The sequence below is a fragment of the Mesocricetus auratus genome, unplaced genomic scaffold, assembly GCF_017639785.1.
Source record: "Mesocricetus auratus isolate SY011 unplaced genomic scaffold, BCM_Maur_2.0 Super-Scaffold_100015, whole genome shotgun sequence".
In the NCBI taxonomy this organism is placed as follows: Eukaryota; Metazoa; Chordata; class Mammalia; order Rodentia; family Cricetidae; genus Mesocricetus; species Mesocricetus auratus.
In genome coordinates, this window is record NW_024429198.1 from 63,464,073 (window position 1) to 63,489,933 (window position 25,861).

Sequence of the window (25,861 nt, forward strand, 5' to 3'; positions counted from 1 at the left end):
CCCCCTGACAAATATAAAAAGTGATTTCCATTTTAAAGACCAGCCGTGAAAAACAATGTAATACAGCACTAACTACGCAGATTCAAATTTCCACATTCATTAATTCAACAGACGCTTATTGAGAAGCCACCCTTGCCGGTCGCGGTGTTACAGACGAAGCATCTTCCCTCTCTTAGGGAGCTCACTGTTTAGTGAGGAGATAGTAAGTAAACGATAAATATATAATTTAAAACCATTAACCAGACACCGAGGCACATGTCTAGGAGGTAGACACAAGATGGTCACAGGGATTGGGATAAGTGAGGCCAATTACAGTGGCACATACCTATAACACCTAGGAAGCTACAACGGGAGGATTACCAGTTCAAGGTCAGCCTGGGTTAAAGTGATGATTTTCAAAAACACCGTTTGTGTCACAAAGAAATGACAAGGTGCAGTGATGAGGAATCACTGCCCGGGGCAGGAAGGCAGATTAGTTAGGAAAGGTGACCCAGCGGCCTTCCTGAGGTGGGTAATTAAACCGAAACCTGACCGATAACAGGAAGTTAGACTGTAAAAGGCCAACGGGAGTTCCTGTAGCTACTCAGACCCACGTGCAGAAAGGCAGGCAGCCAGGAGCCAAGTGTTGGGAGGTGGTGGGTGAAAGGTTCAGCAGGTTACAGAGACCACTTGGAATTACGTCCAGCTTCCTGTGGTAGTCTGGGGTCCTCTGAACACGGCCTCCCCACACTTTCCAGCACTGTTACTTTTCCCGTCCCTCTTCCCTCACCAACGCTTTGCACCTGAAGCCCCCCCTTTTTTTTTCTCCTGTCTCTCTGGAGGGCTCTGTCCCAGGATCTTCCCATGGCATCTGGTTAGACAGTCCTGGGGAATCCTATGTCACCTGAGGGAAGAGATTGCTCAACACCGTGCCTTAGGGTCCGTTCTCCCTCTCTGTTTGCTCTCATCCTTTTTCCGTGTCACTACCGTTGTCAACTCCTTCACGGTAGAGTGTGAATCCCCCCACGAGTTTATATCCAGTCACAGTAGAGTGTGAATCCCCCCATGAGTTTATATCCTGTGTGGCTGTGACCCTAGATCCGGGATCAGTAAGTGATAAGATACCCAAAGGATGCTTACCACCTAGAAATAAATAAATAAATAAATAACCTAGATCCGGGATCAGTAAGTGATAGATACTCAAAGGATGCTTACCACCTAAAAATAAATAAATAAATATCCTAGATCCGGGATCAGTAAGTGATACCCAAAGGATACTTAACACCTAAAAATAAATAAATAAATAAAAAATAATGGACAGGTAACACAAGGCAAAGAAAGAACCGATCGCTGCTTGAGACAAACAGATGGTGTCCAGAATAACTAGGCCTGGGATTAAAACGGGGGAGGAGGGGGCTGGACAAAGGCTGGTTTTCCGCCTTCTCCATTGGGTTAGGGGACTGACTCCCTTAGCGAAAGCACCCATTATTCCGGACCATACTCCTATAATCAGCACCCTAGCCCAGGCCCTGGAACAGAGGCTCACAGACGACTGCAGCGTGCGCAGAAAAAAAAAAAAAAAAAAGAAGTCTACGGGTTTTGGTATCAGCCCTCGGCTGGGAAAGGTGAGCGCAGGATGCCCGGTGCAGAGCGCAGAGGCGGGGCCCGCGGCCGCCGCGCCTGCGCAGTCCACTCCCTCCCGCCCTCCGGCGCGCCGGCTCCCCCTCGCGCGCGTGCGCACCGCGCGCTTCCCGCCCCCCGCCAAGATGGCGGCGGCCCCGTAGCGAGTGGGCGGAGTGAGGCTGCCGGAAGCCCGGCTGCCGCCTTCGGGGAGCTTCGGGCGCAGGCCCGGGGAGCCGCGGGCCGAGGCGGGCGCGATGCCGTTCCCGGGGAGCGCGGCCGGCTGCCGCTGAGGAAGGTGGGGGCGAGGAGGAGCTGCCTTGCCAGCGGCCCCCTATGCCCGCCGCCTCGCGCTCGGGGCCGGTCGCCGCGTTGCCCGCCTCGGCGCCACCCGTGACTCTCGGGGCCCCGAGCTCCGGCGGCGGCAGCGGCGGCGGCGGCCGGGACCGAGTCCCGCGGGAAGGGAGGCGCCCGTGCGGCGCCCGTGCTTGCGGCCGCGGAGCGAGCGTCTGGCAGGTGAGTGCGGCTGCGCGCGCCCCCACCCCCGGCGACGACGCCCGGACCCCGGCGGGGACCCCGGCGCTCCCGGCCCTGCCGGTCTCCGGCCTGCGGCGGGCTCGCGGGCTCCCCTTCTTCCCACCCCGCGGCTCGCACGCCCCTCCCTGCGGGCAGCCTTCCGCCCGCTGGCTCGCTCTAGGTGCGCGGGTCTTCCCGTCCTGCTCCGTTCCGGGTCGGCTTCCATGCTTTCCCCTGAAGACCTGCGAGCCCCGGGCGGACGATCTGAGCGCGGCTTCGTGTGCAGGGGCCGCGGGGATCCGGTCCCCTGGGGGTGGGTTAAGTCCTGCTCATGCCTAGTGGAGCCTGCGATGGCAAAATGATCGTTTGCTTCAGAATCATTCATTCTCATTCTCTCTCTCTCTCTCTGTCTCTCTCTGTCTCTCTCTGTCTCTCTCTGTCTCTCTCTGTCTCTCTCTCTCTCTCTCTCTCTCTCTCTCTCTCTCTCTCTCTGTCTCTGTCTCTGTCTCTGTCTCTCTCTCTCTCCGGGGTCTTAGCTTTTGAGACGGGGGCGGGGGGCGTGAGTTTCGTGAAACGTTAGGTTCTGTAAGTCCCTTGGAAGGACTGATGAGTGTTATATTCCTAGAGAGAGAGAGAGAGAGAGAGAGAGAGAGAGAGAGAGAGAGAGAGAGAGAGAGAGCCTTGTGAGTGCAAGATAACCCATGATGGCCCAAGGAAGGGTGAGCGCTCTCTAACTCCTTTATCAGCCTAAAGTGCACGCCGAAGCTTTAGAATCCCCCATGCGCAAGCCCTTTGTTTTTGTTTTTGTGGTTTTTTTTTTTTTTTTAGAAAGAGCGGCTCAGATTTCTTGTATTCTCAGTACTCAGCCCTTACAGCTCTTGATAGTCTCTCTACAATGCGGGCCCCTCAAACTGTATGCAAACCTGTCCTGAGTCGCGTACACGCACCTTGCCTGAGTTTGCAAGTGCAAGCTGCCCCGTCGGGGAGGCAGTGGAGGAAGTCGTCGGCTTCCCTGGCTTCTCCGCTTCCTCTATCCGTCAGGATCCCCAAAGTGGGAGTAAAAACACTTACACTTTGCCCTTCGAGATTGCAGAGGAGTGGGGCTTTGAAAGCTAGTCTGGAAAGCTGGGGCTTTAGCCCAGTGGTGGAGTGCTAGTAAGACCGAGGACATGCTCATTCCCCAGGACCGTAAAACGACACAAACTATGAGCTAAAGTTTTAGACTAGGATTGCCCCCAGTCTTCTGTCTCATGTGTTTGCTGGTAGCCTTCACTCTCCCCCCACTAACGACTGCATGCTCACACAGGTCGTGTTTGTCACTTCTGTGCTTCCATTTGAAGGGACAAGAAGGAAGCTGGGGCTCTCAACCCCAGTGGCTGAGAAAGTCTCAGCTGTGTGAGGCATACTTCCTCCGTTTCCCAGCTTCCCTCCCGCCCACGTTATCTTCTTACTTGCTCACATTTCAGAGAAAGAAATACCTGTCTTTTCAACCCCTCCAGATGAGCCCGTTACCAACCCTTTCCCATCTCTATTCAGAACTACCCTTTAGTACTATTTGGAGCTCTCCTTCAGTCACACCCTCTCTGTCTCTTACATGCATGTTTGTGTTTTCCCCTGAGCTGCCAGAGACAACTCTCAGGGGGGCCATTCTGAAGTCCAAATTTTCCTTCAGAATCCTTTCACCCGAGGACTCTGTGATGTAGCTAGATAAACCCTTCAGTCTTGGTTTTTACTCGTGTTAAAACTGCTTACTGGTGGGTGTGGTCATATCACCCCTTAGACTGTTCTGTATCTATAAAGTAGGATTCAGTGCTTACCTGGCCAGGTGGCTATAGAGGGCGTTAATATGTGTTGAATGTCCATCTAAGTGTCTGGCACATTTTCACTATGAAGTCGCCATGAAATGGAAGACCCTTACCATTTCACTGTTGCTGTGGGGCGGTCAAATGAGTCACCAGGTAAAGGACAACCGAGTTAGATCCCCTGGACCCACATGGTTGAAGGAAATAACCAACCCTCACACTTTGTCTTCTGACCTACACCACACAGAGACACACAATAAATGTAATTTAAAAATACCTTTCCAAAAAAAGTCCCCAGAGAACAATAAGCACCAGGCCTAATGGCAGCTTCTGTGTCATCTTTGGTGTCTGTAGGCAATTTGTAAATTATATAACACTCCATAGTAACCAGTGACATATTCTTGGTGTTCTACACTGTACTTCCTGGTTTCCTGATCCATTGAAAGTTTCTTCAAATGTCCTGTCCTCTCTCAACTTTGTTCTTCCCTTGGTCCTGATACCAGCTAGGCTGCAAATAGGATTTGCAAACCAAGGTGGTGCATTTGTCTCTTGTAATTGGTAGGTGCATACTTAGAAATGGCAGGAAGTGTGGTTTGTTTTCTCAAAGTCCGTTTCTCTTCTGTTTTCTCCGCGTTGTCCTCCTGTCTGAGTTCTTTGCTCAGACTCGCTCCTCTCCTAGTAAGAAGACAGCTATCAATGTTCTTGTTACTGTCTTCCTTTACTGCCAAAGGGAGGGAGAAGGCTTCTCCCCCAGCCTTTCCCTGGAGTCCCCAGCTCTCCTGTGACTGAACAAACAAAAGATCTGTGCAGTTAGATCTGGAGGAGTATCTTTTTGTCTGGGGGTGTAGGTAGGAGTGAATCCTATCTAAAGTTCAGGACTGTAGCCCAGCATGGGTGTGTATGTGAAGTGGGTCCCAGAAAGGTATCTAATGCCCTCAAGGCTTGGTATGTTCTTTGGTGTGTTTTCTTGGTGATCATGCACGTTTTTCTTTGTGATATAAGTTATTTTTGTGTGGATGGTTCTGATTTCCCGAGTTCTCCTTCCCATTTCCATGGTTTGCTTAGATGAGCTGCCAAGACTCACAGACAGCCGACTGAACAGTTAGTCCGCATCCACCTGCACAGGCGCTTGTGTGTTTGTGTCCTCTTCCTGACTCCTCTTTTGTAACCACTTTTCTCTCAGTCACCCTGAGTGGAACCTTGTAGTCGTATTGTATCTCAAACGTGTAAGTTAGGCTCCACGTTACAGAATACTGAACTGGCTGACTTGATCAGTATCTCACGTGAAAAAATAGTCGAGGTAGAGGGTTTCTTGGCTAGCTAGTGAATTACCCGCATAGTGAGGTTTTCAGGGATCATCTCTGTAATTGACTAATCTTAGTGTGCTGTCTTAGTTACAGTTTCTATTGCTGTGAAGAGCCACCATGATCACCACAGCTCTTACAAAGGAGAAATATTTCATTGGGGAGATCCGCTTACAGTTGAGAGGTTCAGTCCATTAGGATAATGGTGGACAGCATGGCGGCATGCAGGCAGACATGGTACTGTAGAAGTGGCTGAGAGTCCTACATCTTGCAGGTAACAGGACATGGTCTGAGCATCACACTGAACCATGTTTGAGCAAAAGAGGCGTCAAAGCCCACCCCTACAGTGACACTTTTCCTCCAGCAAGGCCACCCTACTCCAACAGGGCCACTCCCTTTGGGGGCCGTTTTCTTTCTTTCTTTCTTTATTTTTTGGTTTTACGAGACAGGGTTTCTCTATTTTGGAGGCTGTCGGTCCAGCCTGGCCTCGAACTCACAGTGATCCGCCTGCCTCTGCCTCCCGAGTGCTGGGATTAAAGGCGTGCGCCACCAACGCCCGGCTCCGGGGGCCGTTTTCTTTCAAGCACCACATGTAGTGATGTAGCACTAGTTCTAATAGGTCTTAATAAAAACCCAGGGTCAGACATTGGATCAGAGACGCAATGCAGCCAACCGCTAGCTCTTACCTCTCCCTCGGACCAGAGGGGCGATCCTGTCCTCAGACTGCTTCACTCTGACTGCTGCTCAGTCTCCTGTCTCCTCCTGCCTTATCTTCCTCACTCTGACTGCTGCTCAGTCTCCTGTCTCCTCCCATCTTATCCTCCTCTCTCCGCCCAGCCGCATCACTCCTGTCTCCGTCTCCCTGGTGCTGGGATTAAAGGCGTGCAATCCCAAGTGCTAGGATCACCTTTGTGTGAGCGCTGTTTCTCTTTAGACAGATTAACTCTCATGTAGCCCGTGGTGGCCTAGGACTCACAGTCTGCCTCTGTCTCCTGAGTGCTGGGATTTAAAGGTGTGTGCATCCACCGCCTGTCTTCTGTGGGTAACTGGTGTGATTAGCTCTGTGCTCTGATCCTCAGATAAGCTGTATTTGTTAGATCATGAAGTATCACCGCATGCTAACCTTTGAACATATGCATATCCCATTGTGGTTGTACGTGACTCTCTTCCCTCCATTGCTACCAACGATAAGTGTGTCCTCCTGTCTCTTAATTAGGCAAGTAGACCTTTCACAAAAACGTCTGTACAGTCAGGTGTCTGTCCTAATTGTAATAACATTTGGAAAACGCATTTATGGTATGTAAGTTTAAGAAGAGGCTGGAGAGGAAAGTGACATGGTGTCAGTGACATATTTGTGCAGCGTTTTATGGAGAAGTGTGTGTTGCAAAGAGAATTCAGGTAACAGTAGCCAGCATAAATAAAGCACTGTTTGCCTAGGCGTCGTCACAAACCATACCTCGCTTTTTCCAAATACTCTGAAAACCTAAGTAACTATCTAAAGTAGTTTCTTACGTAAAATTTGTGAGATTTGAGTGGTAGGTGAGAACATTGGATTCTTTTAAAGTTGGTATGATATTAAATACTTTTAAGCATACCTGTTGGAGCCTCTGTCTGAACCAGATAGAAACAATTATTATGAAACAGATTCGTAGTTACTTTTCAGAGAAGCATTTGGAAATACAGGAGAACATTTTTGGTTGTCCAGTAACCGTCAAGTCCCACTAGCAATTAGGGTGGTGAGATACACTAAGTAGCCTGTGATGTTTGGAGTGCTCTCTCTAAAAACAAAGAGTCATACCTTAAAACGCCACTCTACAATGATCCATTTATAGTCTTATATTGTAAATGACAGGACAGCAAATTAAAACCGACTTTAAAAAGGCGGTGACTCGGTCTTGTGTTGAATGCTGGCCCCGTGGAAGGGAGGACTTGACTCTGCTGCTCTGACCTGTTGTGCTCTCTCATTTCCCTTAGCTCTGGTCTCACCCCTAGACCTGCCTGGTGGTAGCAAATTACTGCAGACTCAATGCCCACATTTCACAGACACAGTGAAGGGTCAGGTGTATATCAATGCTGTGTTTGTCCGTGTCATCACCCCGGCCGTCCCTAAGCACCCGTCCCTGCGAGGTCTACTGACTTTTCTGTCCTGGTGTCACTTTGAGGACTGTGTCCCCTTGTGAATCAGACTCTGTGTCCCCATTGTGTATCAGACTCTGTTGTTTTCTGTCTCACGCCATATTCTTCCTTATTATGTTTGTGTTCTTAAATTCTAAATGCCTCGTTTACTTTGTGGTTTAGTGGTTTGACTATATGTAGAATGGTTTTGTACTCAGTGCAGAGAGACAGGTTGTGGGAAAGGCAGAGAAATGGAAGGTCCTGCCACTATATTCCTTCAACAGCTGCTTTTGAGTCCTGAATTATGTATATTGCACATGCCACCAAGCATGTATATGATGTTCTTGTAATTCATAAAAGACAGATTTCTTGAAAGCCTTTCTGAGTTCTATTGGAGGCTTTGTCATTTTAGTTATCCCATAGAATCCAAGGGAGATTTGTTTTTGGACCTTCCGTGGATGGCCAAGACTCTAATATAAATAGGATAGTATTTGCATATAATCTCTATACATCCTCCCAAATACTTTAAATCATCTTTAGATTACTAAAGCACAGGTTTAATATCCCTAGACACAAACAGCTAAAGCCAAAAGAGCTCTGAAATATTAATTTTTGAGCATCAACATGACACAGGTGGAAAATTCCACTTACAACCTCATCTGACAGGTGACAGTTGAAATGTGGGCACATTAAATATATATATATATATTAGATGAATGAGGTGTCTGTGTGCAACATAAATGAATTTTATGTTTCGGCTTGCGTATCATCCCTAGGATGGCTCATGCATGTGCAAATATCCAGAAATCTAAATATTTTTAATCTAAAACATTTTGGATAAGATATGTATGTGTACCCAGTGCAGTGTAAATGGTAACTGAACTGTGCTGTTTAGATAATACTGACAAGAAAGGCCATATGTGGGCAGTACAAATACAAGGTCTCTTCCAATTGTTTTTAATCCACTGTCAGTTAAACCCAAAGATGCAGAACTTGTGATTTCAGCTCACTGTGTTTTCTCAGTCAGCAAATCTAAACATAGATGCCACTCATTTAACAAGTGTTTTAGGTAGAGTTCTTCTCTAGATGTGCAGGGCCCTGGGTTTGACTTCAGTACCTCACAAAACAAAGCAAACAGAGCCCAGCTGATTTTGAGGGCCACCGTGTGAGCCAGTGGCAAGAGTGGGGATCGAGAAGCGTGTGCTCTTCCTGGCTCACACTCACTAGAGCACATCCATGCCCGGGTCACGTGGAGAAGCGTGTGCTCTTCCTGCAATCACACTCACTAGAGCACATCCATGCCCGGGTCACGTGGAGAAGCGTGTGCTCTTCCTGGCTCACACTCACTAGAGCACATCCATGTCCGGGTCACGTGGAGAAGCGTGTGCTCTTCCTGGCTCACACTCACTAGAGCACATCCATGCCCGGGTCACGTGGAGAAGCGTGTGCTCTTCCTGGCTCACACTCACTAGAGCACATCCATGTCCGGGTCACGTGGAGAAGCGTGTGCTCTTCCTGGCTCACACTCACTAGAGCACATCCATGCCCGGGTCATGTCGAGGCTTTGCACTGTCGAGGCTTTGCAGTGAATAAGATGGGTTCACAATAAAGCTCATCACTCTAGATAGAGTGGGAAAGGACCTGAATGAATGAAGCATGGTAAAAATCATGAAAGGTGGACTGATAGCCTCCAAAACAATACAGAGAAACCCTGTCTCGTAAAAACCAAAAAAAAAAAAAAAAAAAAAAAAAAGCATAAAAGGAACTATTTCAGTGAAATGGTCCGTGTTGTCCTTCAGGATTTCAAATCGACATTATACCAACTCCATAAAATACATTGTCCCTCATTTCTGCTCAGAAATATTTTATACACAGTCAACTGAAATTCTCTCTCTCTAACTTTGCAGGCTGTCCTGGTATTTGCTCAGTAGACCAGGCTGTCCTTGAACTCACAGAGATCCCTCTGTCTCTGCCTCCTGGGTGCTGGGTTTAAAGACGTGTGCCACCATGGCTGACTCCATGGCTCTAATTTTTCCTTTCAAAATAATTTTGTTATATTCCTTTTGAGGAAGGAAAACTTTAACTATCCTCTGCTTTATTGGGTGACTAAACTTTGGGCTTTATGCATGTATGGATCAGTTCTTACCATCCCACACATCTGTCAGCCAAAGGTCCTTCAAATACCCCCTTGCTTCAGTATCCTCCTTTGTCTTTAATACGGTTCTGCATTGATATGTGGAGATCTTACTGCCTCTTGTGTGCTCTGCCCTTCATATTTTGTCTTAAATGCTTTATTCTGGACAGTTTTATCCTCAAAGTTCCTAGTTTTTTCACCCATGTCTAATATTTGGTTACTCATCCAGTAAGTGCTTAATTTAGATTTTTTTTTACAGTTCCAATATTTTTTCAAATCTGTATAACTTTTTATAGTTTGCAGTTCTCTGCTGTCTATCTATCTACCATCTATCTATCATCTATCTGCGTAAGTTTGACTGCTAACCCCTTGAGTATAATAATTAGGAAACTATAATCTGTTAACTCCATTGCTTATAAATCTCTGTGGATCGTTTGGAGAAATAATTTGATATGTATTTTTTTTGCAGAGATTTTTATTTGGTATTCAAGAATCTGTGGCTTTAAAACCACCTTAATCAAACTTTACATTGTTAGTTAACTCATATTCCAGTTACCTTCTTGTCATATTTGTTTTTAGGGAAAACTAAAACCACAAATACTGGCCCGGCGTTGGTGGCACACGCCTTTAATCCCAGCACTTGGGAGGCAGAGGCAGGTGGATCTCTGTGAGTTCGAGGCCAGCCTGGTCTACAAGAGTTAGTTCCAGGACAGCCTCCAAAGCCACAGAGAAACCCTGTCTTGAAAAACCAAAACCAAAACAAAACAAAACAAAAAAAACCCCACAAATACCATACTAATTTCTCACTGTTTATTAGTAAAACTAAAAAGCACACAAATGTCCATTTAAAAGGTGGTGCACACCTTTGACTCCAGCACTTGGGAGGCAGAGGCAGGCAGATCTCTGAGTTGCAGGCCAGCCTGGTCTACAGAGTGAGTTCCAGGACAGCCAGGACTGTTAACACAGAGAAACCCTGTCTCGAAAGACAAAAACAAAACAAGAAACAAACAAAGTCTTGGAAGGAAGCCTACTGTCTCTGTTTTGCTTGACCCTTTTCTTCTCTGACAATTGAATATACTTGAAGATCCATGCTGATTGTGGTGCCTTTGCCTCCTGTTCACTTGCCTTCAAAACACTGGATGATGACGTAAGAATTTTAGAATCTGAAGAGGCTCTGCAAGCATGGGATTGCTCCTGTGCTCTGCCGACTTACCTGCCTATGCTGCCCTATGCTGCTTCCTAGGCACAGCAAGGTGATGATATATCAGTGTTTTAAGCCTCTTCAGTGGCAAATGCACCTTGATCACTTGATCACTTGCGTCTTTGCTGCCAGTTAATTTTAGACTTGGTGAATAGTTTTCCTCCGCCAGCTGCTTTGGTTTTGCCACAATTGCCCAGCCGCTTTGGTTTTGCCACAGTTGCATTCCCCAAATAACACACAAGACGCTGTATTACTTATGAAGCTGTTGGCTGTTTGCTTGTTTCGTACTGGCTGTCTCTGACTTAAGTATTTAACCCATAATTGTTAATCTAAGTATTTCTCTTACCCGAGAAAAGGGGCTGGACTTCTTACTCCTATGGCGGCTACATCGTGACTCCCTGTGTTTCTCCTTCCCAGAGTCCTCCTGGACTCCTAGTCCCACCTATCTTGGTTCCCTATTGGCCAACAGTGCTTTATTCAACAACCAATAAGAGACAGATTCAGAATGACATCTCCCATCACCTCCTCTTTTCTGTCTAAACAAAAAGAAGGGTCTTAACTTTAACATAGTGAAATTATATATAACAGAACAGCTGTCAAGCAAGAACACAGTTACAGTATTTTGTCCATCAACATTTAGCAAGATTTAAAGAAAATACCATCTATCCCATCCTTGTGAGTCCAAAGTCCTATATGTAGCTTATCTTTTATCATAACTAAGGAAAACTATAACTATCTGTCTTCAACTCCATCGAAGACCACAGAAGGATAATATATAAACACTAGAATTGACAGACATCTTGCTACCTGTACAGTCACCCGAAGTTCCTCTGTAACATTGGGGCATCCATCTTCAGCCCATAGGCCACAGTGTGCCTGGAAGACTTTTCAGCAAAGCAGGAAATTTCAAACTGTCCATCTGCATTGGCAGTCTGTCAGTCATTACTCTGTGTCCTGCAGAAAGTCTCGTAGACTCTTCCATGAATCAAGAACCCTAAAGGACTGTTTGAGTTCAGCAGTCACTTTTCCTGTGGGTCCTGCATGTCCAGTTTATACAGCAACAGTCAAGTAGTCTAGGCAAGAGCAGTTTCTTGCCCAAATGGCTAATCTTGCCATGTTGAAAGCAAACTCCATAACGGATTTCTTCGATGCCCATCTTCCTCTCAGATGTAATTGATGTGCCAGGAGCAGACATTTCTCATTGTCAAGAAAAACCCTAAACCATTTTAAATGCCATTTTCTGAAGGTCTTTGAGAGGTTTGAAGACTATCTGTCTCAAATATATTTCTGCATATCTAGAAAACCTAACTTACCTAACTATAAGTTCTGACTTATTATAAGTAACTATGTATAGTATGTTTTTAATTATGCATTACATTTTAAAAGATCAGTATAAGCACAATGCTTAATCAAGAAGAGAAATATACATATCATAAAACTGACCTTGAATTTGTATCAATAAATGAAAAACCATACCAATACAAAGTATTCATTTCCATACCATAATCTCCTTTTACCTTCAAAAAGAGATTGGTTGTGACCATTAACCAATTGTAAGCAACTCCATTCAAATGAAAACAAAGATTTATAAACAATATGGGAATTTGGACGTTGCTCATTCCAAACTGCTTCGTGCTGGATAGGGGTGCTGTTCATACCATGGGGATCATGACAAAACTCAGAAACCTGTATTAAGTCCTTATTTTTGTGGTCTGTAAGGCTATATCATCTCAGCTGTCTTAGATGTTGGAACACCTGGCCCACTGCCTCCGGGGGTCTTGGATCATCAAACCACAGAAGCCTGGAAGGAATCCTCAGCTTTTCATTTTCTGTGGAAACACAAATAAAATATCTTTTCCAAAGTAACATATCCTTATACTTAAATTTTGAAGTCAAGGCATTTTCAAAAGATATAAGTTGAATTAATTCAGCAGCATTTATAATCAAGTGTACTTTAGTAGTTGTTCCTTTAGCAATCAAAAAAACTGAAAAACACAATAGCATACAGTATCCAGACTCTCTATGTATTTTCCATCTTTACGTGGCTTATTTATTTATCATATTATTATTACTCTCTTTTACTTTTATTTATTTATCTGAGATGGGGTTTCTCTGGAAATCTGCCTGCCTCTGCCTCTGGAGCAAATCCTATTGGCATGTGCCAGCACAGCTGGCTTCTCTATTTACCACTATGCCGTTTCTTTTTCTCTCTCAATCTTACATATATTTTTGAACACACTGTAAACCTTTAGAGGTTTTTCTTCCTCTGAATCTAACTTTACTGTAAATCTTAATGTTTTTCTGGCCACGTGTCTTATCTGCTAAAAACCATGGCTGTTTAAACTGCAGTTTTCCAAGATGGCAGGTGTGACTCCAGCTCACCGACCGCCTCAGTCTATGCTGAAATCCAGCAAAAGCTGCCGGCTAGGAGACATGCTCACTGCCACTTCCGGCTGTGCGTACACACCTTTCAATCGTTAGCAGAGCCTCATAAAAGAACCTTGCTGTTTTGTTGTTTTTTTTTTTTTATGCAGAGTCAGGAAGACTCCCTTAAGTGAGCCATGTGAGTCTCTGCGTGTCGCTAGCAAAACAGAGCCCACCTGAGAAAATACTGCTACCAAGAAGCCATGCTTCTCTTTGTTCTTTTGTTTCTAAAATTCCTTTTAAGCTTTTGTCATTCTACGTGGAAATTTATATCCCACTTCCGACAACTATTTGTAGGGTTCAGCCTTCCCGCTGGCCTGGTTCTAGAGCCGCATCAGTCCCAAATAAACACACAAGACGCTGTATTAATTATGAAGCTATTGGCCTTGCTTGTTTCTTACTGGCTAGCTCTGACTTAAGTAATTACCCCATAATTGTTAATCTAAGTATTTCTCTTACCGGAGAAAGGGTCTGGACTTCTTACCCCTATCGTGGCTACATGGTGACTCCCTGTGTTTCTCCTTCCCAGAGTCCTCGACTCCTAGTCCCACCTATCTTGGTTCCCTATTGGCCAACAGTGCTTTATTCAACAACCAATAAGAGACAGATTTCAGAATGACGTCTCCCATCAAATGAGTGTATTTAATTTCTTGAAGTTTGCTACCTGACTGACTTCAGGTGTGGATCAGTCTCAGCCTTCAGTCTTGGCAGCTGTTAATTTCCATGCCATTCCTGGGCCTGGCCTGTCACACAGATTGAGAATTCTTTATCCAAAATGCTTGAACTAGAAGTATTTTGGATTTTTGTCTTTCTTAGATTTTGTAGTATTTGTATGTGCAAAATTTGAGGAACCCAACTTCAAACATGAATTAGTTTGCATTTGTCATATGCCTCAAGGTGTATATATGTACATACCCATATATTCTTCTGGTATGCTGGGACCAGACCCAGGGCCTGGTGCCGTGCTAAGCACACACTGATTTCTTTTTTGTACACATTAATCTTTTTTTTGTACATCAGCACATGAATTTGTAATTTGAGTGTGGACTGTTACATGAGACGGAGTGTTAATTTCCCAAGTCATCTTGGCACCTAATAAGTAAGTTATGGATTTATGGAAAGTTGGATTTGGGGTTTTCAGATTAGGAGTGCTCAGCATGTATACTTTCTAAAGGTTTTTACTTAGATAGTGACCTCAGTGAAGCAGCGGTTATGTTAGATTAAGTACTTGAGACAAGGAACAAATGATACTATTACACTATCATTGCATTTAATGTATTTAATTAGTGATCCTGTTATCTTATTTTCAGAATCTTGCCATGCTTGACTGACAAGGATAATGCTCAATTTTCCTATTATATTCTTTTATATATATTGGACTGAGGTTTTAGTATCTTTATTTAACGAACCCTATGACATTCTACCCACCTCATTCTTTTAATTTCTTCTGTCTTTGCTATAGTTTTATTTCAGAAAAATCTTCAATATATTTTATAGTATTCTTGTTGTCTTGCAATGGTTTCTTCAAATACATTTCTCCTATGTCTTCTCACATTAATTTATATATTTACAGCACTTAAGAATATATTATCTATCCATTGAAACAAACTTAAGGTTGAAAAGTCTTACAGTGAACAAAATCTTAAAAATTGTTACTATTTAAATATTTAGTTCATTTAATTTTTTGTGCATGTGTCTGAGTAATGTGTCTGAGTTTGCAGGAGCCTGAGGTGGTCAGAACAGGCATCAGACCCCCTGGTTTAGAATAGAATTAGATCTTTGACAGGGAAGGTATATCCCAGTGTAGTCAACAACTCATTCACTAAACCCTGTACGGATGTGGAGGACTAAACTTGAACCCTGAAAAGAATGGCTGCCTGCCTTCCATAACTAGTGTTCAACATTACTTTGTTGTTGTATGTTTTTTTGAGACAGGGTTTCTCTGTGTTACAGCTCTGGCTGTCCTGGAACTCGCTCTGTAGACCAGGTTGACTTTGAACTCACAGAGACCCGCCTGCCTCTGCCTCCCGAGTGCTGGAACTAAAGGCGTGCGCCAGCACTGTGTGCATCTGTTTCTCTTTTACTGAGTTGCAAATTAAAATGTTTCATTGTCTTATACTGACTGTTAAAAGCCCTGTGATTCTGACGGCAGAGAGGCGAGAGTAGGATTCAGACTAGACGTGGTGAAGTTTGAGTTCTTCCCACTGTTCATGTGTGGTGGTGCGCACGAGCACATGTCCAGGTCAGGTGGCAGCCTCGATGCCGTTTCTGAGGGCGGAGTCGGCTAGGATGGCCGTGAGTCTCAGGACCCGCTTGTACCGTCTCTTCACAGCTAGGATTGCAAGCAGATTCCATACCCGGCCTTTTAGATGTGGGATCTGGGGTCCTTGTTGTTTATAAGATAAACACTCTGACAATTGAGCCATCTCCCCACTTAGCACCACGCCCCTTTTAAACACACAAGGATTCAGCTTTGCGTTTTTTTTTGTTTGAGTAGGTATTGCGTGCGTGCAGTACGCAAGTATATGTATATAAAATGAAAGCGAATCTCCTATGCTTGCCTCCTAGCTGCCCACAGAAACAAACAATCAGTTGTTGTCCACCTTTTCAGGTCTCTCCCACAGAAACATAAATTTCAGAAAACTGCTATGGATATTCTTTTGGAGGGCAGGAATGTATATTATTAGAACATTAACAGTCAGGAACTGATGTACTTAAGATTTTCATTGATAACTTGTTTGCACGACAAAAAGCTTCATTTCAAACACTATGAAGCAGACAGTAGAAGACAAATCGTCCCTGCTCACATAGCACTTTGGACATCTCCCTGGTTAGTTTTAAAGCGCCCCTATGGCTGGTGCCGATGGAAAGATTGGGGCAGACATTATCAGGAATTTGCATTTGGAATTACCAGTGTAATTGCTAATTGCTTACCCTTTTGTCAGTGGGACTGGAGCTAGGACATTGACTCCCAAGCTCTCTTGCTCCTCCCGTAACTGGCAGGCTGGTGTTGATCTGGGCCGCTCATGCTGGCCTGTCTGCAGGGTTACCCAAGTGTCCTGAGGATGCTGACTGGTCCCAGTAAGCAGTCAGGAGACCAGAGCAGGAGTCAATCATGTCTAGATCATAGATCGGAGATCTTTGCAGTCTCCTGATTGAGATACTGGTCTCTTCTACAAATACCCTCATAGGTACACTCAGAAATAACACCAGATACTTGGGTATCCTCTAACCCAGTCAAGTTAACACATAAAATTAACCATCATAAAGGTATGAATTTTAACTACATTCTGCATAAATTTAAGATGCTGGGGTAGTGTTGAATAAAATGGAATTGGGAAAAAGTTATGCATTGTTATTCAAAGAAAGCTTTTGACGGGCTGGGGAGATGACTGTCAGCACAGTGCTTACCGCACAAACATCAGGGTCTAGGTTGATATCCCCAGCAGACATGGCAGCAGGCGCTGTAACCCCCACGCTGGGGAGGCAGACACAGCAGGGAGGGTCCTACCAGGCTGGCCACAGTGGTGAGCTCCAGGTGCAGCGAGAGAGCCTGCCTCGGAAAGTCAGTGAGGGGCAGCTGAAGAAGCTGTTGGGCATTAGCTGTGCAGTGTGTACACCCACAGTAGTTCTTAGAGAAAGACTTGAAATACTCAGTTGCCAGAGGGTGGGAGAGTCTGCCAGTCACATGTTCATTTAGTTCATATGTTTCATGCACCCAAGCAAAATATCAGGTGAGAGCAAGATAGGAATGCCAGTTTTAGATTTCATAAAGTTTGTTACTTAGTATAGTTTGCTATTTAAAGTTACTAGATAAGAAAATAGTAATGTAATCAGACACTCCTAGAATAAACCCTAAGATACTCTATCCCTTAGATGATTGGTGAAGAGGCAGGGTTATTAGGTGAAAGTAGAAGGAGGAGGAAAACCACTAGAACATGGCGTAGTAGCCAAGACTTAAGGTGTGTTTAAAGAGAAAGAATGGTCAGCTTTGTCACATATTACCAAAAAGATGGAATTTGGCCATTTCTTTGACAGAAATTTAAGATCAAGGAGGGATTTGTAAAGACTAGTAATACTAGGATGTGTGAGAGAAGAAGCCAGTAGAAGAGTCCTCAGACTGACTGACTCAGACTGACTGACTCTCAGACTGACTTCTCCTCAGACTGACTTCTCCTCAGACTGACTGACTCAGACTGACTGACTCAGACTGACTGACTCTCAGACTGACTGACTCTCAGACTGACTTCTCCTCAGACTGACTTCTCCTCAGACTGACTTCTCCTCAGACTGACTTCTCCTCAGACTGACTGACTCTCAGACTGACTTCTCCTCAGACTGACTTCTCCTCAGACTGACTTCTCCTCAGACTGACTTCTCCTCAGACTGACTGACTCAGACTGACTGACTCTCAGACTGACTTCTCCTCAGACTGACTTCTCCTCAGACTGACTGACTCTCAGACTGACTTCTCCTCAGACTGACTTCTCCTCAGACTGACTGCTCCTCAGACTGACTGACTCTCAGACTGACTTCTCCTCAGACTGACTTCTCCTCAGACTGACTTCTCCTCAGACTGACTTCTCCTCAGACTGACTTCTCCTCAGACTGACTGACTCTCAGACTGACTGACTCTCAGACTGACTTCTCCTCAGACTGACTTCTCCTCAGACTGACTTCTCCTCAGACTGACTGACTCTCAGACTGACTTCTCCTCAGACTGACTGCTCCTCAGACTGACTTCTCCTCAGACTGACTGACTCTCAGACTGACTGACTCTCAGACTGACTGACTCTCAGACTGACTGCTCCTCAGACTGACTGACTCTCAGACTGACTTCTCCTCAGACTGACTTCTCCTCAGACTGACTGCTCCTCAGACTGACTGACTCTCAGACTGACTGACTCTCAGACTGACTTCTCCTCAGACTGACTGACCCTCAGACTGACTGCTCCTCAGACTGACTGACTCTCAGACTGACTTCTCCTCAGACTGACTGCTCCTCAGACTGACTGACTCTCAGACTGACTTCTCCTCAGACTGACTGCTCCTCAGACTGACTGACTCTCAGACTGACTTCTCCTCAGACTGACTTCTCCTCAGACTGACTGACTCTCAGACTGACTTCTCCTCAGACTGACTGACTCTCAGACTGACTTCTCCTCAGACTGACTGACTCTCAGACTGACTTCTCCTCAGACTGACTGCTCCTCAGACTGACTGACTCTCAGACTGACTTCTCCTCAGACTGACTGACTCTCAGACTGACTTCTCCTCAGACTGACTTCTCCTCAGACTGACTGCTCCTCAGACTGACTGGCTCTCAGACTGACTGACTCTCAGACTGACTTCTCCTCAGACTGACTTCTCCTCAGACTGACTGCTCCTCAGACTGACTGACTCTCAGACTGACTGACTCTCAGACTGACTTCTCCTCAGACTGACTGCTCCTCAGACTGACTGACTCTCAGACTGACTGACTCTCAGACTGACTTCTCCTCAGACTGACTGACTCCTCAGACTGACTGCTCCTCAGACTGACTGACTCTCAGACTGACTCTCCTCAGACTGACTGCTCCTCAGACTGACTGACTCTCAGACTGACTGACTCTCAGACTGACTTCTCCTCAGACTGACTGCTCCTCAGACTGACTGCTCCTCAGACTGACTCTCAGACTGACTTCTCCTCAGACTGACTGCTCCTCAGACTGACTTCTCCTCAGACTGACTGACTCTCAGACTGACTGCTCCTCAGACTGACTGACTCTCAGACTGACTTCTCCTCAGACTGACTTCTCCTCAGACTGACTGACTCTCAGACTGACTGCTCCTCAGACTGACTGACTCTCAGACTGACTTCTCCTCAGACTGACTGCTCCTCAGACTGACTGACTCTCAGACTGACTTCTCCTCAGACTGACTTCTCCTCAGACTGACTTCTCCTCAGACTGACTGCTCCTCAGACTGACTGACTCTCAGACTGACTTCTCCTCAGACTGACTTCTCCTCAGACTGACTTCTCCTCAGACTGACTGACTCTCAGACTGACTTCTCCTCAGACTGACTTCTCCTCAGACTGACTGACTCTCAGACTGACTTCTCCTTAGACTGACTTCTCCTCAGACTGACTGACTCTCAGACTGACTGCTCCTCAGACTGACTTCTCCTCAGACTGACTCCTCCTCAGACTGACTTCTCCTCAGACTGACTCCTCCTCAGACTGACTCCTCCTCAGACTGACTGCTCCTCAGACTGACTGACTCTCAGACTGACTGACTCTCAGACTGACTTCTCCTCAGACTGACTGCTCCTCAGACTGACTGACTCTCAGACTGACTGACTCTCAGACTGACTTCTCCTCAGACTGACTGCTCCTCAGACTGACTGACTCTCAGACTGACTGACTCTCAGACTGACTTCTCAGACTGACTTCTCCTCAGACTGACTGACTCTCAGACTGACTTCTCCTCAGACTGACTGCTCCTCAGACTGACTTCTCCTCAGACTGACTGACTCTCAGACTGACTTCTCCTCAGACTGACTTCTCCTCAGACTGACTGACTCTCAGACTGACTTCTCCTCAGACTGACTTCTCCTCAGACTGACTGACTCTCAGACTGACTGACTCTCAGACTGACTTCTCCTCAGACTGACTTCTCCTCAGACTGACTGACTCAGACTGACTGACTCTCAGACTGACTTCTCCTCAGACTGACTTCTCCTCAGACTGACTTCTCCTCAGACTGACTGACTCTCAGACTGACTTCTCCTCAGACTGACTGCTCCTCAGACTGACTGACCCTCAGACTGACTGACTCTCAGACTGACTTCTCAGACTGACTTCTCCTCAGACTGACTGACTCTCAGACTGACTTCTCCTCAGACTGACTGCTCCTCAGACTGACTTCTCCTCAGACTGACTGACTCTCAGACTGACTTCTCCTCAGACTGACTTCTCCTCAGACTGACTGACTCTCAGACTGACTTCTCCTCAGACTGACTGCTCCTCAGACTGACTGACTCTCAGACTGACTGACTCTCAGACTGACTTCTCCTCAGACTGACTTCTCCTCAGACTGACTGCTCCTCAGACTGACTGACTCTCAGACTGACTTCTCCTCAGACTGACTTCTCCTCAGACTGACTGCTCCTCAGACTGACTGACTCTCAGACTGACTTCTCCTCAGACTGACTTCTCCTCAGACTGACTTCTCCTCAGACTGACTGACTCTCAGACTGACTTCTCCTCAGACTGACTTCTCCTCAGACTGACTGACTCTCAGACTGACTTCTCCTCAGACTGACTTCTCCTCAGACTGACTGACTCTCAGACTGACTGCTCCTCAGACTGACTGACTCTCAGACTGACTTCTCCTCAGACTGACTTCTCCTCAGACTGACTCCTCCTCAGACTGACTGCTCCTCAGACTGACTGGCTCTCAGACTGACTGACTCTCAGACTGACTTCTCCTCAGACTGACTGCTCCTCAGACTGACTGACTCTCAGACTGACTGACTCTCAGACTGACTTCTCCTCAGACTGACTTCTCCTCAGACTGACTGACTCTCAGACTGACTTCTCCTCAGACTGACTGCTCCTCAGACTGACTGACTCTCAGACTGACTGACTCTCAGACTGACTTCTCAGACTGACTTCTCCTCAGACTGACTGACTCTCAGACTGACTTCTCCTCAGACTGACTTCTCCTCAGACTGACTTCTCCTCAGACTGACTTCTCCTCAGACTGACTGACTCTCAGACTGACTGCTCCTCAGACTGACTGACTCTCAGACTGACTTCTCCTCAGACTGACTGCTCCTCAGACTGACTGACTCTCAGACTGACTGACTCTCAGACTGACTTCTCCTCAGACTGACTTCTCCTCAGACTGACTGACTCTCAGACTGACTGACTCTCAGACTGACTTCTCCTCAGACTGACTGACTCAGACTGACTGACTCTCAGACTGACTTCTCCTCAGACTGACTTCTCCTCAGACTGACTTCTCCTCAGACTGACTGACTCTCAGACTGACTTCTCCTCAGACTGACTGCTCCTCAGACTGACTTCTCCTCAGACTGACTGACTCTCAGACTGACTGACTCTCAGACTGACTGACTCTCAGACTGACTGCTCCTCAGACTGACTGACTCTCAGACTGACTTCTCCTCAGACTGACTTCTCCTCAGACTGACTGCTCCTCAGACTGACTGACTCTCAGACTGACTGACTCTCAGACTGACTTCTCCTCAGACTGACTGACCCTCAGACTGACTGCTCCTCAGACTGACTGACTCTCAGACTGACTTCTCCTCAGACTGACTGCTCCTCAGACTGACTGACTCTCAGACTGACTTCTCCTCAGACTGACTGCTCCTCAGACTGACTGACTCTCAGACTGACTTCTCCTCAGACTGACTGCTCCTCAGACTGACTGCTCCTCAGACTGACTTCTCCTCAGACTGACTGACTCTCAGACTGACTTCTCCTCAGACTGACTTCTCCTCAGACTGACTGACTCTCAGACTGACTTCTCCTCAGACTGACTGCTCCTCAGACTGACTGACTCTCAGACTGACTGACTCTCAGACTGACTTCTCCTCAGACTGACTTCTCCTCAGACTGACTGCTCCTCAGACTGACTGACTCTCAGACTGACTTCTCCTCAGACTGACTTCTCCTCAGACTGACTGCTCCTCAGACTGACTGACTCTCAGACTGACTTCTCCTCAGACTGACTTCTCCTCAGACTGACTTCTCCTCAGACTGACTGACTCTCAGACTGACTGCTCCTCAGACTGACTGACTCTCAGACTGACTTCTCCTCAGACTGACTTCTCCTCAGACTGACTGACTCTCAGACTGACTGCTCCTCAGACTGACTGACTCTCAGACTGACTTCTCCTCAGACTGACTTCTCCTCAGACTGACTCCTCCTCAGACTGACTGCTCCTCAGACTGACTGGCTCTCAGACTGACTGACTCTCAGACTGACTTCTCCTCAGACTGACTTCTCCTCAGACTGACTGCTCCTCAGACTGACTGACTCTCAGACTGACTGACTCTCAGACTGACTTCTCCTCAGACTGACTTCTCCTCAGACTGACTCTCAGACTGACTTCTCCTCAGACTGACTGCTCCTCAGACTGACTGACTCTCAGACTGACTGACTCTCAGACTGACTTCTCAGACTGACTTCTCCTCAGACTGACTGACTCTCAGACTGACTTCTCCTCAGACTGACTTCTCCTCAGACTGACTTCTCCTCAGACTGACTTCTCCTCAGACTGACTGACTCTCAGACTGACTGCTCCTCAGACTGACTGACTCAGACTGACTGACTCTCAGACTGACTTCTCCTCAGACTGACTTCTCCTCAGACTGACTGACTCAGACTGACTGACTCTCAGACTGACTTCTCCTCAGACTGACTTCTCCTCAGACTGACTTCTCCTCAGACTGACTGACTCTCAGACTGACTTCTCCTCAGACTGACTGCTCCTCAGACTGACTTCTCCTCAGACTGACTGACTCTCAGACTGACTGACTCTCAGACTGACTGACTCTCAGACTGACTGCTCCTCAGACTGACTGACTCTCAGACTGACTTCTCCTCAGACTGACTTCTCCTCAGACTGACTGCTCCTCAGACTGACTGACTCTCAGACTGACTGACTCTCAGACTGACTTCTCCTCAGACTGACTTCTCCTCAGACTGACTGCTCCTCAGACTGACTGACTCTCAGACTGACTTCTCCTCAGACTGACTGCTCCTCAGACTGACTGACTCTCAGACTGACTTCTCCTCAGACTGACTGCTCCTCAGACTGACTGACTCTCAGACTGACTTCTCCTCAGACTGACTTCTCCTCAGACTGACTGACTCTCAGACTGACTTCTCCTCAGACTGACTGACTCTCAGACTGACTTCTCCTCAGACTGACTGACTCTCAGACTGACTTCTCCTCAGACTGACTTCTCCTCAGACTGACTGACTCTCAGACTGACTTCTCCTCAGACTGACTTCTCCTCAGACTGACTGACTCTCAGACTGACTTCTCCTCAGACTGACTTCTCCTCAGACTGACTGCTCCTCAGACTGACTGGCTCTCAGACTGACTGACTCTCAGACTGACTTCTCCTCAGACTGACTTCTCCTCAGACTGACTGCTCCTCAGACTGACTGACTCTCAGACTGACTGACTCTCAGACTGACTTCTCCTCAGACTGACTTCTCCTCAGACTGACTGACTCTCAGACTGACTGACTCTCAGACTGACTGCTCCTCAGACTGACTGACTCTCAGACTGACTTCTCCTCAGACTGACTGACTCTCAGACTGACTTCTCCTCAGACTGACTGCTCCTCAGACTGACTGACTCTCAGACTGACTTCTCCTCAGACTGACTGCTCCTCAGACTGACTGACTCTCAGACTGACTGCTCCTCAGACTGACTGACTCTCAGACTGACTGACTCTCAGACTGACTTCTCCTCAGACTGACTTCTCCTCAGACTGACTGCTCCTCAGACTGACTGACTCTCAGACTGACTTCTCCTCAGACTGACTGCTCCTCAGACTGACTGACTCTCAGACTGACTGACTCTCAGACTGACTTCTCCTCAGACTGACTGCTCCTCAGACTGACTGCTCCTCAGACTGACTCTCAGACTGATTTCTCCTCAGACTGACTTCTCCTCAGACTGACTTCTCCTCAGACTGACTGACTCTCAGACTGACTGCTCCTCAGACTGACTGACTCTCAGACTGACTTCTCCTCAGACTGACTTCTCCTCAGACTGACTGACTCTCAGACTGACTGCTCCTCAGACTGACTGACTCTCAGACTGACTTCTCCTCAGACTGACTGCTCCTCAGACTGACTGACTCTCAGACTGACTTCTCCTCAGACTGACTTCTCCTCAGACTGACTTCTCCTCAGACTGACTGCTCCTCAGACTGACTGACTCTCAGACTGACTTCTCCTCTGACTGACTTCTCCTCAGACTGACTTCTCCTCAGACTGACTGACTCTCAGACTGACTTCTCCTCAGACTGACTTCTCCTCAGACTGACTGACTCTCAGACTGACTTCTCCTTAGACTGACTTCTCCTCAGACTGACTGACTCTCAGACTGACTGCTCCTCAGACTGACTTCTCCTCAGACTGACTCCTCCTCAGACTGACTTCTCCTCAGACTGACTCCTCCTCAGACTGACTCCTCCTCAGACTGACTGCTCCTCAGACTGACTGACTCTCAGACTGACTGACTCTCAGACTGACTTCTCCTCAGACTGACTGCTCCTCAGACTGACTGACTCTCAGACTGACTTCTCCTCAGACTGACTGACTCTCAGACTGACTTCTCCTCAGACTGACTTCTCCTCAGACTGACTTCTCCTCAGACTGACTTCTCCTCAGACTGACTGACTCTCAGACTGACTGCTCCTCAGACTGACTGACTCTCAGACTGACTTCTCCTCAGACTGACTGCTCCTCAGACTGACTGACTCTCAGACTGACTGACTCTCAGACTGACTTCTCCTCAGACTGACTTCTCCTCAGACTGACTGACTCAGACTGACTGACTCTCAGACTGACTTCTCCTCAGACTGACTTCTCCTCAGACTGACTTCTCCTCAGACTGACTGACTCTCAGACTGACTTCTCCTCAGACTGACTGCTCCTCAGACTGACTTCTCCTCAGACTGACTGACTCTCAGACTGACTGACTCTCAGACTGACTGACTCTCAGACTGACTGCTCCTCAGACTGACTGACTCTCAGACTGACTTCTCCTCAGACTGACTTCTCCTCAGACTGACTGCTCCTCAGACTGACTGACTCTCAGACTGACTGACTCTCAGACTGACTTCTCCTCAGACTGACTGACCCTCAGACTGACTGCTCCTCAGACTGACTGACTCTCAGACTGACTTCTCCTCAGACTGACTGCTCCTCAGACTGACTGACTCTCAGACTGACTTCTCCTCAGACTGACTGCTCCTCAGACTGACTGACTCTCAGACTGACTTCTCCTCAGACTGACTTCTCCTCAGACTGACTGACTCTCAGACTGACTTCTCCTCAGACTGACTGACTCTCAGACTGACTTCTCCTCAGACTGACTGACTCTCAGACTGACTTCTCCTCAGACTGACTGCTCCTCAGACTGACTGACTCTCAGACTGACTTCTCCTCAGACTGACTTCTCCTCAGACTGACTTCTCCTCAGACTGACTGACTCTCAGACTGACTTCTCCTCAGACTGACTTCTCCTCAGACTGACTGCTCCTCAGACTGACTGGCTCTCAGACTGACTGACTCTCAGACTGACTTCTCCTCAGACTGACTTCTCCTCAGACTGACTGCTCCTCAGACTGACTGACTCTCAGACTGACTGACTCTCAGACTGACTTCTCCTCAGACTGACTTCTCCTCAGACTGACTGACTCTCAGACTGACTGACTCTCAGACTGACTGCTCCTCAGACTGACTGACTCTCAGACTGACTTCTCCTCAGACTGACTGACTCTCAGACTGACTTCTCCTCAGACTGACTGCTCCTCAGACTGACTGACTCTCAGACTGACTTCTCCTCAGACTGACTGCTCCTCAGACTGACTGACTCTCAGACTGACTGCTCCTCAGACTGACTGACTCTCAGACTGACTGACTCTCAGACTGACTTCTCCTCAGACTGACTTCTCCTCAGACTGACTGCTCCTCAGACTGACTGACTCTCAGACTGACTTCTCCTCAGA

At 47.0% G+C, this 25,861-nt stretch overlaps 1 protein-coding gene across 9 annotated transcripts in view; it reads left to right on the forward strand.

Annotated features, from left to right (window-relative positions):
* The first annotated feature begins 1,742 nt into the window (after window positions 1–1,742).
* Apc (APC regulator of WNT signaling pathway) overlaps window positions 1,743–25,861 on the forward strand; it is a 113,529-nt gene continuing 89,410 nt past the window's right edge. For 6 of the 9 annotated variants that reach the window (XM_040758056.1, XM_040758059.1, XM_040758063.1 and 3 more), the window contains exon 1: window positions 1,743–2,115. In XM_040758056.1, coding sequence (XP_040613990.1) covers window positions 1,936–2,115 — 180 coding nt within the window. In that variant the 5' untranslated portion in view covers window positions 1,743–1,935. The remainder of the gene's footprint in view (window positions 2,116–25,861) is intronic. The other 3 variants (XM_040758062.1, XM_040758065.1, XM_040758058.1) reach the window with 2 other exon arrangements.